The 17779-nt window shown below is 40.8% G+C and overlaps 1 protein-coding gene across 1 annotated transcript; it reads left to right on the top strand.

Moving 5' to 3' along the window:
* Positions 1 to 5932: 5932 nt before the first annotated feature.
* tcea2 (transcription elongation factor A (SII), 2) lies at positions 5933 to 13386 on the top strand. Its single transcript, XM_076102504.1, has 10 exons — positions 5933 to 6001; positions 8326 to 8388; positions 9692 to 9797; positions 10662 to 10755; positions 11114 to 11268; positions 11609 to 11665; positions 11953 to 12107; positions 12298 to 12444; positions 12555 to 12626; positions 13357 to 13386. Exons 1-10 carry the CDS (start codon positions 5933 to 5935, stop codon positions 13384 to 13386), a joined length of 948 nt encoding a protein of 315 aa, XP_075958619.1.
* The last annotated feature ends 4393 nt before the right edge of the window (positions 13387 to 17779 follow it).

Here is a 17779-nt window from a genome sequence, read left to right as displayed (position 1 = left end):
AGAGAGAACACTTCCTGTGTGAGGTCATAACTAGCAGGCACTCCATAGATCCAGTGTAATTAGAAAGGACACTTCCTGGTGCCGGTGGTCAAAATGAACAGCTACAGATCAAGGAGAGTGGGAACTTCCTGCTTCAGATGGTCAATAACTGAGACTCCAAAGCCCCACACTTCCTGGCGTCAGAGGTGACTTCGAATGAGTCCATAGATCACTAGAAGGGGGCACTTCCTGATAGCAGGTTTCATTGATCTCATAGGCCCAATCCCAATGTCCCCCCTAAACCCTCAAACCCTGAACCCTCAAGGACTTACTAACGTCACCTGGTAAGTGGTCGAGTGTGAGAGACTGAGGGCAAAAAAATATGATGTAAAATTGTGGGTATTTATTTTATACTTTGTACTCCGTGATTTGAACGTCTTCAGGCTCTTTCCTCACAAGATGAGAGGTCATTTTATATAATCTATTTACTCGTTTTTGTCAAAACAGCTTCAATGACAAAATCAAATATTTGATGAATAAATAAATAAATATCTTCTGATTTCATGTTTATTTTTTGTTCCATTTTTAACTCTTGATGTTTCTGAGTAAATTGAATAAGACAGGCTGAACACACCTGAGCCGTCCTCTTTGTTTACCTTTTTTTGTACGTCTCCATGCGTCCACTGGTTACCCCGTGTTTAACGTCACACTGCAATGATTTGTGGGTAATTCCCTTAGGCTAAGTCAGCATACCATGCTGACTTACGGAAAGGGTTCATAAAGGGCTCAAAATGTCTGCAAGAGAGCCCTCAAACACTTGACAATTTGACAGTGGGACGGCCCTAAACCCTCACGGACTTCGCAGGAGTGCGCCTCAAAGTCCGTGAGTCCGTAAGGGGGGACATTGGGATTTGGCCATACACTTAGAACAAACACTTGCTGGACATAGATCTACTTCATGTAGAACAAACAGTTGCTGCTGTCAAGCTTCATCAAAAAGAATCCATAGACCCAGGTCTTCTCAAAGAAGTTAACCAAGAATCACAATACTATCGTTATTATTACAACAACCAAGAAGCTCAGCATTATTATAACAGACAGAGCTTACTGGTGCAACTTTGAGTTTAGCCTCCGCGTTAGTGACAAGGGAGGCAACAAGGGAAGGACCTAAATGCAGACAATGCAGGCCGACAGCAACCATTCAGACGTTTATTGTGAAGGTGAACATAAGCTACCTGGCATGTCCCAACAGCGGTAGTTTTGAGTCCAGGGGATGGAAGCAGTGGGGCAGGGAAAAGTGCAGAGAGGAAGAGACTTGCACCCACGTATTTTCTGTGGTATGTTTATATACTAGGCATTACAGTAAGAGTGTCAGTGGGTCTGTCAATAATTAAATACATAAATGAAACAAAATGAATACATATTTAATGAAAAATTGAATTTCAATTGTGTGAATAATAAGTCAAAATGAATAATAAGGAATACATTAGCAAGACCAATCTGACTTAAAAATGACAGTCCACCCCTTAGAGTGCTCATAGTTTGCTAGAATGTTCATGCAGGTATGATCATATGCATCAAAGAGTTAAATCAATCAATCATTTAAGAGAAAGTCTGAAAATATAGAGATGGATCGTTTATTGCGACATGTGACAATGTCAAGATATTATAAATAAGCCATATGGCCTAGATCTAATTTGAATTAATTACATTTTAAGTAGTTGTTCATGAGTTCACCTTCAGCTGGCCCTGTAGAAAAACAGCATATGGTATTTTCTTTCCAACATGTGACACAACACAATTTTAAACTTGTGTACTAAATCAACATTCTTGACAAAAATGAACTGGGTTTGCATATTACCCGATTGTTTCTTTAACTGAATGTTTCACGGTTTTATCTTTTTTCCCAGGAAACTGCCTATCAATTCTTTTCTAAGAAAATGATGGCGAAATCCCAGATGCTACGTTTTTCCTCATATGACCTCACTGACTGCCTTCCTGGATTCTGATCCCCGCAATTATCTATTTACTCTCCAGGAAATCAAATCCTTGATGAACAAACTTCATTGGAATTCTGAGGGTCTGTAAGGTGGGAGGGGAAAGCGGGAGAGGAAGGAGTAGACAATATACTGGATGACAGGAAAAATGACAAGAAGAAGGGCTGACGACGATAAAAAGAAACAGAGAAAACTAAGACGGAAAAGAAAAAGAGCGGTGATATAAGGAGAGAACATAAGAGTTGAGGAGAAGAGAAGAGGAAAGGAAGAGAAGATCATTGAAGATGGACAGAGGATTGGTAGAAGAAGGAGAAAAGAGAGGAGGATGAAGAAGCCCCTTTTGTTTCCTTTCAATCAGCTCTTGGATGAGCATCTTGTTCTGCCTTGCTGCAGACCTCCGAGCTCTTCAGGTCCTCTGTAGTAAACACACACACACACACACACACACACACATACACACTCAGACGGCAGATATCTCACCCAGCAGCTGCTGCCAGCGCTGCTCTGCAGCTCCTCAGCTGGAGGAGGTTCTTGGCTGCAAACATCAAGCAGCAGGAATTTACATGAAAATAAATAAATAAAAAAAGTTTCTCCAAAAAATGATCTACTCGTCTGTAATGTAGAGCAGAGAGCCTGTTTTAATCAAAAGAATGAGCGAGAGACAGGACCACTATCTGTTGAGATCTAGCTGGCAGGCACTGTTGAGAAACTTTGTTGAGAGAGTAATTTGTTCCAGAACCTAGAAGTTCTCATGTAATCTACAGTCCAGAATCTACATTACATGACAAATAGGGGACATTTCTATTGTATATGCATTGCTATACAAGTAAATGCTCTGTCTACCTTGATGCACCTTTTAGGTTTATCCTCATTTTACTTACGTTTTGTTAAAGGTTCTCTACATTCAGTGCATCGACATAGCAGCAACCAGCTATTTGCTATGTGAAGATGTAATGGAGTAATGTCTATGAGCAGAGAATGAAGTTGCTCTCCCTCTGTGTTGAAATCCGGGTTTCTCCATGCTTTGTTAAAAAAAGCCGGGCCGGCCGTGCATACCTTTTAGTGCACGTTAATGCACGTGAGCGTGCCCGAGCGAGCTCATGACCCCCGCTCTGCACTGCGCTCATACAGCGGTTACAGCTGATGACTCTGTTCCGACAGACTGCGTTGTCACAGAAGCATATAGCACCCACCCTCCGGTTCCCCTTCAAGTAAACACTGTTAGCGCTCAGCACTATGGGTGACCAGATGAGAATGGGTAAAATGCGGGACAGGGAAATTAAGGGTGGGCCTGGTAGGCCTCCGGTACTTTTCAATCAGTGTCCACAGACAGTAGTAAACAATACGCCAATTAGTATTCTTAACTGTAGACTTTACAAAATGCTTTGTTTGGATTTCATGAGGCAGCAAAGATCTCGGGTATTTCCCTTTCGACTCGTCAACGTTGTTGCTCGTTGGCTGGATGTTCACCATGTCAGCGATGGAAGGTTTCATTTCCCTCAGTAAATGGTTTTATTCAACAACGTCTCCGCTATGCCTCGCCACTATGCTTAGTTGTTTATCAATTCACGGCATTTCTGTACACGGCAAAAAAACAACAACTACAATAGCCGTAATTTATTTAGGCTACATAACAGTGTTTGAGGGCAACAACAACATGATGTGTCAGAATGTTTTATTAGGTCTAATTTTAAATAAACATACAAACAGGACAGGATTCAGGTTTTGGGACAGTACCAACATTTTCAACCGTAACCAGCACTGTTGCCTTTGTTTGCACTGTTAACACTGTTAGCGCTGTTAACCCGGTTTGAGCCGCCGGCTCAGCCGTCGCCATGTGCCGTATGGAGGAAATCTCTAAATCATAGATATGCTCTGAATTTCACATTTGGCAATATACATAGACAGTTTCTTGATTTGGTTTGAATCACTTACATTGATTTTGTATCTGTTATTTAAAAAACAAATCACTGAGATCTGATGTCGCATTAGGCTTTTAATTTGTTGATTTAAGTTGCTTTCTTGTGTGAATCACTTTATAAACCTGGGTTTGAAAAGTGCTCAATAAATGAAGATTATAATAATATAATATTTTTACAGTTCTAGGGTGAAATAGAGGAAAAACATCCCTGCACACTTAGATCCATTGCACATATTCAGTGATAAAGTCAAGCCTTCCTTCACCAGACATAGACGCAGGATCCCATGGTGGCTTATTCATTACGTAATCACACAAGACAAAAGACTCTTATAGTGACTAACTTACTGATACAGCAGTTAAATCAACTTTGAGACACCAGGTCAAATAGTTTCCAAATACTGTTGAGTTTACAGAATTTGGTCTGTTCGAGAATCACACAGAACGTTTTTACACTGAACACACAAAATAGCTTAACAACACTGCTCTCTAGAGGAAGGACACAGTAAGTACATTCAGGCTATTAATTAGGTTGATAGTCAAGGTCTTTCAGTGTTTATTAAAAGAGAAATCTCCCTCCAGAGCAATTGAAATGGTGAGTTAAAAAAAAAAGTTTCCAGTCATTTCTCAACAGCTGGCTTGTGTGCATTTTCCAACCGGGCGCGTATTACACCTTTATCAGAAACAAAACATCATACATGTATTGCTTCTGCTCTGAAATCACATCCAGCTCCATGTTGTAAGGCAGAGTCCTTCATTACTGCAATTAGATGTATAGTTAGGCTGTGCTTTACAAAGTTCATGGTCTAAAACTTTGTTATTCCAACAATAAAAAAAACTGTGACAAAGTCAAAATAAAATAATGTAATGGATGAAAGCAAAAATCAAAATGTCAAAAAGAAAATATATGTTCAAATAAGTAAATAGAGCCAAGTACCACTTTACCACAAACTCATGTTTGTATCATGCTTCTCGAGTATGACACATTTCATTATGATTGAGCTGTTACTTATGCTTTATTATTACCATTTATATCGGAGGAATATTTTCTACATGTTCTCCTTCTCCACACATGTTCCACTGTATCCCCAAACCTCCCAAAAATGAATTCACAATAGCACAAACAAAAGAGTTTGACTGATTAACAATTACTGTACGTGCAATGTGTGTAAATGCATTTGTGAACGTTGAGGAAACATTTTCATTTATCTCTTAATAAGTGAATCATGCAGACGCGCCTCAGCGGGTCCTGAGGAGAGTCCACAACAGACACCGGAAAGGAGAGATGCTGAGGCTGCTGCAGCAACACCACACCCCCAAATAGGAGAGTTATATACAGTATATAGGTGTAATGTTTCTCGTTTTCTGTCACGTGACACTGATTCCTGTCACCCGCGATATCTTTTCTTTTAATTACTGCGAGCAGCGCAAGCATTCCAGATGGTTTCCGAAAATAATATGTGTTGTGCGAGGTCAGTGTTGTAATTTGTTTGTTGGCCTTTGGTTTGTTGTGGCTGAACGACATGAGTCTTTCTAGAATGAGTTCAATGCACACGGTGGCATGCATACATTAGGAAAACGTTGCATTGAAAAGGATATTGTGAATCTACAGGTAAGCCTTTGGATCATGATGCAACAACCATCATGAATTCCTACCCAAATTCCGACCAACAAATAGCCTACAATAAACCGTCTATATATTTCCCGTCATCGGCTGTAATGATTGATGGAGGGCCCACCTTGACAAATCAGATGCACGTTCACAAAGTCCCCTTTTTCCGAGTCTCTTTAAAAAAAGTTTTGTTCACGCTACTCCAGGTCGACTTATTAAAAAGAAAACTACAACTCCCAGCGTCCCACAGCGACGCACAACAACAAACGAGAGAGAGGCAGCAGCTGGGGGAGAAGGACACAGACAGACTGCGTAAAGTGGAGCAAATAGAGAGAGAGAGAGAGACTGGGAGAGTTTTTCTTACATAAACGGGGGTTTTCTCCGCAGCAGAGGAGGACGCACTGACGGAGAGAAATCGGCTCAAAAATGGCCAAAAGCCAGGAGGTGGAGCGCATCGCCAAAAAGCTGGATAAAATGGTGCACAAGAACAATACGGTGAGTGCAAAAACAGTTGCAGCAGCATCCGCAGAAACCACGCGATCAGGTGATGAGCTCTACCTTTAGCTGCTGAGAGGGGGAACATTCTGGAAACACAGTGCGATAAACTCCGCTCGCTGCTCCGTGGAGGAGGATTTCTGCTTATAATTTCACTCATAACAAGGTTGCTGCTTCTGTTTTTGATGATTTGGGGGGAAAAGTTTGGCAATAAATCACTGCCGCTATTGGTCAAAAAGCTGCCAATTATATCACCCGCACCTTGAAGCAATTATCTCGTCAACTCAGTTTATTGACTGAATAGCTTCAGGGATTATTGAAATCACATGGTGTCTATATTAACAGTATTATTATTATTATTTTAATTTGTAAAATAGTTTGTCACATTTCACATACAAGCAAAGTGGATTGTAGGATCAACATGTGCCTGGTAATGTTCTGTACAGTTTTTAATATTGGAAAACAAAGCATAACACGAGTAAGCTTAGGGCAGTTCTGTCCACACGCTGGTGAATGTCACATTCGTCTTTGTTAAAAATAATAATCCCTAGCAAGAATGTCAGTGATATTTAAAAACTGTTGACTCATTTAAAATATCACCACTGCATTACCACCACACCCTGAGGCCACATCCAGCATAAGGCCCAAATCACATCAGCATTCATGAAAAGCAAAATGTCTAACTACAGTTCATCTCAATGGCATCGTCATGATTAGAACATTTGGTCGAGGTTTTTCATACTGTGGAATCCAACAGATACTGTTACATTAAAATAAAATAAACATATATTTGAGTGCATATTTGTTTTTAATAGCTGCATTTTGAATCGGTATTCTATTTTATCAAAGGCTCTTGATTTGCCCATGTTTTATGCATTTGGCCACTTTTGACCACTAGGGGTGAGAAGACACCAAACAACAGAAAAGCCCTTTAAAATGATATCCGCTTATCAAGTGCTTATGGCTAAGGCAGCAAATAATTTGCACATCCAGCAGACATTTTTATCCATCGGAGTCCTTTTTGTGTTCTTCTATAAATGTGTTTCAAATGAGTCAACGGAAGTCCACGTAGGGACGACGCGAGTAGTATAGAAACATTTTTTGTTCTATTTTCTTTTAATTTCCAACGTTAACGTGTTTCAAACTCTTTTTAAAACAGCGACTCTAATTTGTGAGGAAATGCGTTTCCCTTGAAACGGAGTGCAGTTTAGTTGAATGGGAACATCACTTTAACATATCTCATTTAACAATCTCTACCAACTCCTGAGGGACATATCTTCTTCTATATCTGCTACGATAAATGTTCTAATGCATTTAGCAGGTAGCTGTGGTTTTATATGGGAGATTTTTAGGATTGGGTATTGGTACTAAATACCTTTTTAAGGTACAGACCGAAATAACCATGTACCAGGTAGTATCGACACTTGTTTCCTACTTGGTACCTACATCTATCCCTTTCATTCCCATATCTAGATAAAAATAACTTTTTATAATCTTCCTTGCAGCCAATCACCGCAAGTGTCCTTCGATTTAATGCAACATTTGATTGGCCCATTATTGCAGCAGCTACAACCAATACAGCCTGGATTATGTGGCTGTATGGCTCTCAACAAGACTAGTGCTGAGCCGGCTGCTAGGAGCTAACGGTGCTAAAAGCGCAAACAGTGCTAACAAGGGCAACAGTGCTGACCGAGCTAATGGGGTTAACCTCAGGGAGAACCGCAGGGTGGCTGTTACACTTCCGCAACAACGCTTTCCCGCCGCCGTGTGTCGGGACAACGTTATCAGCGGTATGATACACACAACTTCCCATGGTATTCACTTGTGCAGCTGTTGGATCATCTTAATATGCCCAAATATGGAATTCCTGGTGTCCTCTATGAACACATATTTGTCCTCATTAAGTGACAAATGAAAGTGAAACTCTCCTGTCCAACAGTGAGCATGAACTCCACACAGAGAAAGCTCCACTCACTAAAATTCAGTCTTGTTGTTTCATCATTCTCTTGGTGACCGTTAGTATACATTGAACAACTGCCTCGGGGTGTGTAGTTGACAGCTGTTCCGCTGTGGGAGGCAAGAACAATGAATCTTCAATTGTAATACAAAAGGCCACCTTGGCTTTAATGGTTAGACGAGGGTCGACGGAAACAAATCTGTGAACATTTCCGTTCGTTCAATGGACACAAATTTGGCAGACAGTTTAACAGACGCACGTGATTGCCAGATTCATCCTCTCGGTGTTCACTCACTGAGCTGTAAATGTGGTGAGTCAATATCACCGCATGTGCTGGCTAATAATGTGAAGGTTTCCATGTCTACAGGACGGAGCTCTGGACCTGCTGGGGGAACTAAAGAACATGAAGATCTCGCTGGAGACCCTGCAGGTAATTAACTCCACCCCTCTGCCGTGTCACCGCCACCGCCAAGTGCACCTAAAGTCACGACACAACTGACACAAGATGAATCGTTACTGCACGAGTCTGTTTAAGTACGGTATGGACATCCACCACAGCTGGCACATCAGCATTCCTCTGTTTAAGTGGAAGCTTCCCTACACTTTGACATCATCAGACGTTGGGCGTGGTTACAGGTGCCACAAAGCACACTTCTAACCATAAGCAGTGAAACATCATCTTGTCAGTCTGGTATTAAGTTGCTCTTTAAGTATACCTGTAACAATTTTAACATCTAAACTGTCACTGTTTAAATGTGCACAATGCAACAGCAGTGTTCATTTTGTTAAATAAACTATGACTAAATATGTTAGTCCACAACCTTTGTTTCCACGACTAAGGTGATGCAAAGACGAGAAGGCACTGACGTCATTGAACACTTCATGTGAATATATCAACAATATTGTCGACGTGAAAAGATCAGGCTGTATATTGTGGTTTGAAAAATAAAACTTTACCAAAATCTCCTTTCATTTTCGTTGTCAAAAAATACTCTTTTATTTATTAATTTCTTCCCTGTGCTGTGCCTGCCATATCAGAACGACACGGTTTGGCAGCACACAATGAGCACAGTCGGGAGGACTCGGAGTAACTTACTTGATTAAACAATGTCAACAGCAGGACTTGGGAGAAAGAAACAAGGGGATATTTTGGCGAGACTAGATTGACCGACTGAAATGTTCACCATAGAGTTACAAGTGTTATTCAGCAAGATAATCTTCACCGATGCACACCATTTTTATGATTTTTTGATGCGTAAATATAATCGGCAGAAGTAAAAAGCTAACGTAAGGCTATGAACTAACTACACCACAGTCGCATGACTGCATGTCACGACCACAAAGCTAAAGGTGGTCTGTTGTTCGGCGTGATGACGTTTAATTTAGCCACTTGTTAGCAACCGGCTTTTTAAAGACATTCAAAATCTTCAAAATTCCAGAGAGGGGTATTTACAGACATATTTTATGTTGCGGAACAAAACGTTAAAATCTCCTAAGCCTGTGTTAACCACATACCTTATTTTAGGCATCTAACCAAAAACCCATTCAAAAATTTGTCCCATTGGCATTGAGACAAGGGAACCAGAAGTGCAAAAATGCTAACTCATTTCAGCGTTTTAGGATTCATTCTTGCAGAACTCAATAACAGCAGAAATACTTCTTATTTTATCAATTACAATTTTTGAAAATAAATGTCTGTTTCTCTCTCACTCTCTTTCTCTCTCTCTTTGTAGTCCAGCAGAGTTGGGATGTCGGTGAACGCGGTGAGGAAACACAGTTCAGATGAAGAAGTTCAGACTTTGGCCAAAGTTCTTATCAAGTCCTGGAAGAAACTGCTGGGTAAGTGAGGGTGTGTGTTGTGTGTGTTCTTCTTCTTCTGTCTTTGTGACGACCCAGTAGAGTTTCAGTCCAGGAGAGGACAGGCTTAGGGTTGTGGTGGTTATTATAGTCAATGACAAGTACTGATGTAGGCCTTCAAGACTGTTTGTTCCATGAGTCTACGATGACAACTTCAAATGTCTTAATTTGCCAGACCACCATTTTGGATTTCCTTCCGTCGCCATCTTGTTTTTTTGCAACCAGAAGCGACACGAGAGGGTGGAGCTAAGTACAACCAAATGCTGGACACATTTTTAGGCGACCAAAATATTATAATTAACTTTAATGAACTGAAAACACGGACAACTGCCAGACCGGACAGTGCAGTGGTAGCAACCTTTCAATCACAAGGTAGCCACACTCTGAAACATCTATCTTACCCTAAATGGGACAATCATTTACAAAACAAACATCATACTGTTTTGAAACTAGGAATTGAGACCAAGATCAAGTTTACAATGTTTGCTGAGGTAATAAATCAATTAAGAAGTAGGGTCATTTTCTTATAGACTTCTATACAAACAGACTTCTTATAGCAACCAGAAGAGTCGCCCCCCGCTGGCCATTAGAAGGAATTCACCTCTAAGGCCCTTACTACATTGCCTTCACTTTTCAGAGTACAATGAAAATACTGTCATGATACATGTGAACCTGCAGACTTGTACTTAAAAAAATATAAATGGAGAAGAGCTTTGCATCAATTGTGTGGGCTCAGATAGAAAACAATGGGTGCAGTGCAGATGTTTTGACCGGCATCAGTCTGTATGCTACAGGTGTGTCCCAACAGTTTCTTCTCGTCGATGTGTTTTGTGTCCCATCCTGCAGACGGTTCAGAGGGGAAGTCGGATGAGAAGGAGAAGAAGAAAGAAGACTCTCCTGTGAGGCCATCGTCCACCTCCATGGACTCTGGCAACAGCGAGAAAAGGTCGGTCCCACAGTGATGGCGTCATGTTTGGTTACACCTACTGTTGGATGAGGTCACTGTTAAAGACAGAAGTGACAGTACATTTTTCAAATCACAGTCTCTTTAATGATAGAAGAGGATTTAAAATGTAATTTTCCTTTTAACCAGAGTCATCTCCTGTTTCTCTCAATCCAAACCCTGCTACACTTTTTTCATAATTTCTCCTCCTGTTAATCAGCAGTAAGAAGTCAGGGGAGTCCCCCACCTCACCCTCCATGCCCACTACACCCACCACACCCACCACACGCACAACACCCACTACACCCACCACACCCACCACACGCACTACACCCACTACACCCACCACACCCACCACACGCACTACACCCACCACACCCATCACACCCACCTCCCCCACCACCCCAACCCTACCCTTTCAGGTCACCTTATTCCCCCCTGCCCCCGTCACCACCCACAGTGTGCGGAACAAGTGTCGAGAGCTGCTGGTGGCAGCGCTGCAGACTGATGGTGAGAAGGTTTTTTTATTTTTTTTTTATAGACAGCGTTTCAATCGAAAAATGTCATCTAATGTGCATACTATAACTTACTGAACATTCACACTTGTTCAATCTTTACATTTGCCCTGGTTAAGAATTCAACCAACTACGGGCTGAAATATAAAAACATTCTCACCTCAAAGTACATTTTATTAGCCGTTCCATAGCTTTAATGGGTCAACTCCAAGCCAATTAAATGAATATTAGTTAATCAAATTCTACATTTGTTTATCAGTCCATTTTGCTTTGTGGTTTTGTTAAAAGTCAATTGATGTGTATCAAGTGTGTCTGTGTGTGTGTGCGTTTCCCAGATGACCACCAGACCATTGGAGTCCACTGTGAGCATCTTGCAGCACTAATTGAAGAGGATATCCTTTTGTGTCATCAACAACTTTAACTACACAAAGTTACACATGAACAAACGGAACAGGATTTCACAGCTGCATGAATGATCTTAATCTGAGAGTGCTGAGTGACCGGGCGTGTTTCACTTTGATAACGTCGCTCAAGTGTTTATCTAACAGTGTGACTCTGTCCGCTCAGCATTTTTTCCACCTCATTTACATTAATGAGAGCTGGCTCAACATGATTTTAATTCTCTCTATTCCCTGATGTTATTAATGTCTTCTAGTCCTTGACTGCTGCTCGTGCCCACAGATCTTCCAGGAGTTTAAGACAACAGATATAAAATATAAAACTCGTCTACGAAGCCGCATCTCCAACCTCAAGGACCAGAAGAATCCCGAACTGCGGCGTAACGTGCTGTGTGGAAACATCTCTGCTCAACGCATCGCCTCCATGACTGCTGAGGTCAGTCATGCAGGCATTGTGTCTCATCCTCACCTGTTGAGGATGTTTGAGAGTTGGGGCTTGTATTAGGTATTTTGGTTAGAATTGGGTATAAATGTTCGATAAGGGTCAGGGGCAAGGGAAGCTATTACGTCAATGAAGGCTAGTACAGAACAAGTGTGTGTGTGTGTGTGTGTGTGTGTGTGCGCAGGAGATGGCAAGTGCAGAGCTGAAGCAGATGAGAGAGAATCTAACTAAAGAGTCCATCAGAGAACATCAGCTGTCAAAGGTTGGGGGAACTGAGACAGACATGTTCATCTGCAGTAAGTGCCGCGGAAAGAGCTGCTCGTACACGCAGGTATGTGCGCACACAGACACACACACACACACACACACACAGACACAGAATTGTGTTTGGACAGTTTTAAATGAAAATACGTCACTAAGATGTTTTGTGTGCGTTTAAAGGTGCAGATCCGCAGTGCTGACGAGCCCATGACCACCTTTGTGTTGTGTAACGGCTGCGGCAACCGATGGAAGGTAAAAAAAAAATATATATATATATATATATATATCAAATAAAAAGAAGTATGAAATAGTATTAACAAACAGCTGAATGTTTAAAGGTGCTACATTCCAAATTCAGACTATATTTGTTATTGAGGGATTGCCGGGACGGCTCTTAACATGGCGACGGCTGAGCTGGCGGCTAGCAGCTAACGGTGCTAACAGCATGAACAGCGCAAACAATGGCCATAGTGCTGACAGAGCTAACGGGGTTAACTTGAGGGGGATCCGGAGGGTAGGCGCTGCGCTGCGCTTCCTCGACAACGCCATCCAGCCCCAGCTGTAACCACCATGTGAGCTCAGTGCAGAGTGGCAGCAATGAGCTAGCCAGTGGGCAATGTGGCGGGAAATAATCTTTTTAACCTGCCGGTGAGAAATAATCGAGATGAGTAAACTCTTAAAATATAAAAACATATTTATTGAACAGACACTAATAATAATTCAGCTGAATGGATAGAGCTCTTTCCCCACGGAGGGTTTCGGAGGTCTAACAACAATGAATAGACAAAACAGAGTATATATGCGCGTTATCTCGTCTCCTCTCCCTTCACCCCCCCCCCCCCCCCCCCCTCGCAGATGTCGTCTGCCGCTGCACCCACCAAGGCCACGTTCCCAGCCTTTTCGTGGGAAGACGGTTAAGATTATATGCAGGTTTAGTGTTACAAGTTCTAACTAAGAACGGTGTGATAAATTTCTCCAACAGGCAACACACACTAAGACTCGCATGCACTAAAACGTGCGGCCACAACGGCTACGTAAACAAAGCAGAGATAGAAGCTGGGATTTAAACACGCACAGAGGGAGAGCGACTTCATGCTCTGCTTAGGTAGACATTACTCCTCTATATCCCCGACATAGCAAATAGTTAGCTACCATATCAATGCTCTGAATTTGGAGGTCAGCACCTTTAAGGCGTAACATACAAAAGTACACATTTGCTCCATATGATAGACAGCAGTTCCTACATCTTCTTATATGAAATATGTGGACTTTCTCTTCAAATAGTGACGCTTTGATGTTGAAAGGCATTCTGTTATATATAGAAGAAGAGTTGGTGAAGAGTGTAGGGCGAGTTAAGTAGCTTCACTAAATAACTAAATTGCCTCACATCTGTAAGTGTGATAAAGGTTGAAGGGTTGACGTGACTAACAGACTCTCACCACAAGATGGCAGCAGAGACCAGGCTCTGCTTGATTCTCCTTCTCTTCTTCTCTACTCACCTTCAGTTGGTGTTCACTACGTTTACCTTTTTTATGTCTCTGTCTCCCACCCGTTTATCTTCTCTCCCAACTTTTATACGTTACTTTTGTTTTTTGTTTACTTCGTTTCTTCTTTCTTCTCCTTGAGTCTTTCTTTCTCAGATTTCGTCCTTGCCCTCCCCCTCTTGTTTACATCTCATACTTTCCCGTCGTTCTTTTCACCCTCCTCCCTCAATCTCATCCCTTTCTTTCTTCACCATATTTACTCCTTCCTCCCTCTCCTTTTTCTGGGCCCTCCCTTCCCCACTTATTTAAATCCTGGCTCTAGGTCAAGGTGAATCCACTAATGTGATACGCTGATGGTTTGTGGGAAGTGTCTGTTGGCGTGAGGCTTCAACCTAAAAAAAAAACATTATTACCTCCCTAAACTCGGGAATCCTTGCAAATAAGTTCAATTCTCAAAAGATGCCAATTTGAATTTTTTGTTTTTTTATTCTTACAAAATGATACACAGAACCTCTAGATATTTAATTGTAATTTGGTGCACCGGTGAAAATCGTATCATGTTTTATAAAACTCAAAGTGTAACTTTGTTTTAGCTTGAATGAAGACTAGGCACAAAATGTTGCAAGGCTGTTTTTATATTTTTTTTAAATCATGACTATCAACGTTTTTGTTTGTGATATGGATGGATGGGAAATTTTACATTTTAGAGGGTCAAGGTTAGAACCCAACAACACACAAACCACATAAAACAGTACTACTATATTTCGGTTTGAAGCCAATTAAGGAGCAAATTTATGGAAATATATTTAAAGATTCAAGTTACCAGAGCTATGTTGTTTATTCTACTGTGAACTTAAGAAGGGCTTCTACTGAGAGCAGCTTACTGACGGAGCGGAGAGCCTGAAACTGAACAGAGCATTTTCTGTAAAAGCTAAACTGTGCTAAAAGAACCTAAAGAGCTCCATAGAGGTACAGTGTAGTGTAGGATATTTACATCTCTGTAAATGTGAGCTACAACTGTCATATTACAAATAGTTGGTCGTCCATTGGTACAATAAACGGGCACGCAAACTTGTCCCCTTTCATTTAAAATATTTCAATATCTGGGTTTGCAAATGTTTTGAGGAAGGAAATGCATTCAAGACGTTTGGACACACACCTCAAAGATGTACACAATGTGTTTGGTGAGTAACATTGTATGTAAAAACACAATTGTCTTTCAATGAGTAAACTCCATACTGCACCTTTTTAACTTTAGGTTTTCACATTTTTTAACAATTGTTCAGTGGAATCTGCTGCAAAGTAAACTTTAATTATATGTTGAGAGTTGAACCTTGAAAGAATCTTTAATCAGTCTTTTTTTCTCTTTTTTACAGTTCTGTTGAAGTGTGTGTGTGTGTGTGTGTGTGTGTGTGTGTGTGTGTGTGTGTGTGTGTGTGTGTGTGTGTGTGTGTGTGTGTGTGTGTGTGTGTGTGTGTGTGTGTGTGTGTGTGTGTGTGTGTGTGTGTGTGTGTGTGTGTGTGTGTGTGTGTGTGTGTGTGTGTGTGTGTTCTATCATGAAGCAAACTGACTAAAGTGAATTGAATTTGGATTATTTTTTTATTTTATTTTATATAAAAGTGAAAGCTGTTATATATTAAGATAATAATATGCTAGTTCATGTTGTGTATTTGGTTTCATTTGTTTTGTTTTGAGCATTTAGGATTCATTTATTGTGCTAGATGAAGCTTTAAGCTAGATTGAAATGACATTTAGGCCTTATGGAAATAGCGGATGTGCCTTTTTTTGCCATATTGTGCTGCCACAATATTTTGCCTTTAACATTTGTATTAAAGTGGCTCTTGGATTAAGATCACTTTACTGCTCTTTCTTCTTTTCTGTCTGGCTTGTTTGGATTTTGAAGTCATCACAATAGCTCAACTGCTTTTTAACAGATTTGAACAAAATGTATACTCTACTCTTTATACTATAACTCTGGTTGACTTTACATCCACTGACTGAAAATAATGCAACAACCAGCATCACTGCTGGTTCGGTCTGTTGCACCTGTAATCACGCTCTCTAACGATGTCACGGTGCACTGACACACCCTGCAGTACACCTCTGCAACACTTCAGCAAGATGAGTTGTTAAACCACTCTCGGTCAGTAAACACACAATTTATAGGTGATGTTTAAGAACCGGTCTCAATGTAATAGCGATGCCCCTACATAAGTGAACGAGACCATCATCGCGAAGATGCTGGGCCCGCTGGAGGGAAGGGAGGCGCAGGAGAACCAGAACTACTGAACTGGGCAGACTGTCACACCCTGCTTCAGTAAAATGAGTTTTTCTAAAAGGGGACTGGTGCACAGAAACACCACTGCTTTTGTCCACAGGGACAGCCAAAATAATCACAAAATCAAAGTTCCTTTTAAATTGCCCTCTGCAGTTTATCAAAGTATGCCCTATTTATTATACTATATATACGTTTATATGTACTGCCTGACATCACTATGGAGAAAAGTCAGCTGTGTGCCTGCACTTAATTGTAGACAATCTGTTCTTTTGCCAAACGACTTCCCTCAAATATTCTGGCACCATCGCAAAGAATCAAGAGGTTGAATACTGACACATTCAACTCTGATTGAGAGTCAAACTATTCCAGAAAAAATAAATATGATCTCTGTTGACCTTTATTCATTCTGACCTCAATCTACTAAAGCGGATGTACATGTAAAGAAGCATAGCGAAAATAAATCACAATCGACTTAAGTGTACACTCGAGTCGTCGTGTCCGTTTTCAAAATGTAGTGGTGCAAAGCATGTTGACGGAGGCGATGAAAAGTGGTGAGAGAGAACACAGCACAGAAAGCTCATGTTGTGGAAACACTGCTGAGCTCACATGAGCATGGGAGCGAGAGAGAGAGGGACGAAGGTGGAGAGCTCTGTTAGGAGTCTTCTTATGGAAAACAGACTGAAGTCATGTGGTTCAGACAGAACGCAGTGCAGAGAAGTGGTTACTTAGTGAACTATAGCAAACGGGTTACAAGCTGACCATGTCTTTTTGCCTAACTGGCTAATTTTTTAAACTTTGACCATGTTTGGTTTACGGCATGACTGGATAAGGAATCATCCAAAAGACAAAGTCACAGCTATTTTGACTAAAAATGTAAAGGAACATTTTGGTTAAATATTAAATGGGTAAATGGTATATTTCAACTTGGACCCTATTTCTGATGTTTTTGTGACTTTTTTGAAAAAAGGTCTAGTTTAGTACGACTACTAAAAGTGCTCGACAGAGAATTAAAACATTTTGCCTCATCTTTCGCTTGATCAGGTTTATTTGTTCCTGTGCGTCACACTCTGAGAGTGTAATGAGTCTTTCATTATTTATTTGGAACTTTATTTTTCATGTTGACTTTTGCATTGTGGCAAGTTCAGCTGACCTGCCGGGCTTTGATCAAAAGATTCTTCAGGTTAAACTGGGAGTTAAATGGCAACAACTGCTTTTAACGTGCAACGAAACTCAAACTAAAACAACTGGGACACAGCTTCTATTTGACTTATAATTAGAAAAGATCTTAGTTATTTCTATGTAGTTTTGCAAGGACACAGACCTGGAAGATGTGTTGCAGACAGATTGTACTAAAAGTATTAGTGGGAATGAAGACCCCATTGTTCTGATTGCATTTAAAACAAGTACAAGTTTTTTCAACTTTATGCATATTTTGCTGTGTTCCTACAATTCGATTTTTAAAAGTAGCAATATATTGACTTACTTATCTCAATATATTGAATCGTAACCCCTGTATGACGATTTGTGTCGCGTCGCCAGATTCTTGCCAATACACAGCCCTACTTGTCGCATATTAGAGTAACAACATATTAAAGTTGGTGTGACTTTGAAGCAGCAAAGAAAGAAAAAGAGCGCCATCTGCT

The sequence above is a fragment of the Anarhichas minor genome, unplaced genomic scaffold (assembly GCF_050575085.1).
Source record: "Anarhichas minor isolate MPS153535 unplaced genomic scaffold, ASM5057508v1 ptg000003l, whole genome shotgun sequence".
In the NCBI taxonomy this organism is placed as follows: Eukaryota; Metazoa; Chordata; class Actinopteri; order Perciformes; family Anarhichadidae; genus Anarhichas; species Anarhichas minor.
This window is presented reverse-complemented; position numbering and strand designations above follow the sequence as displayed.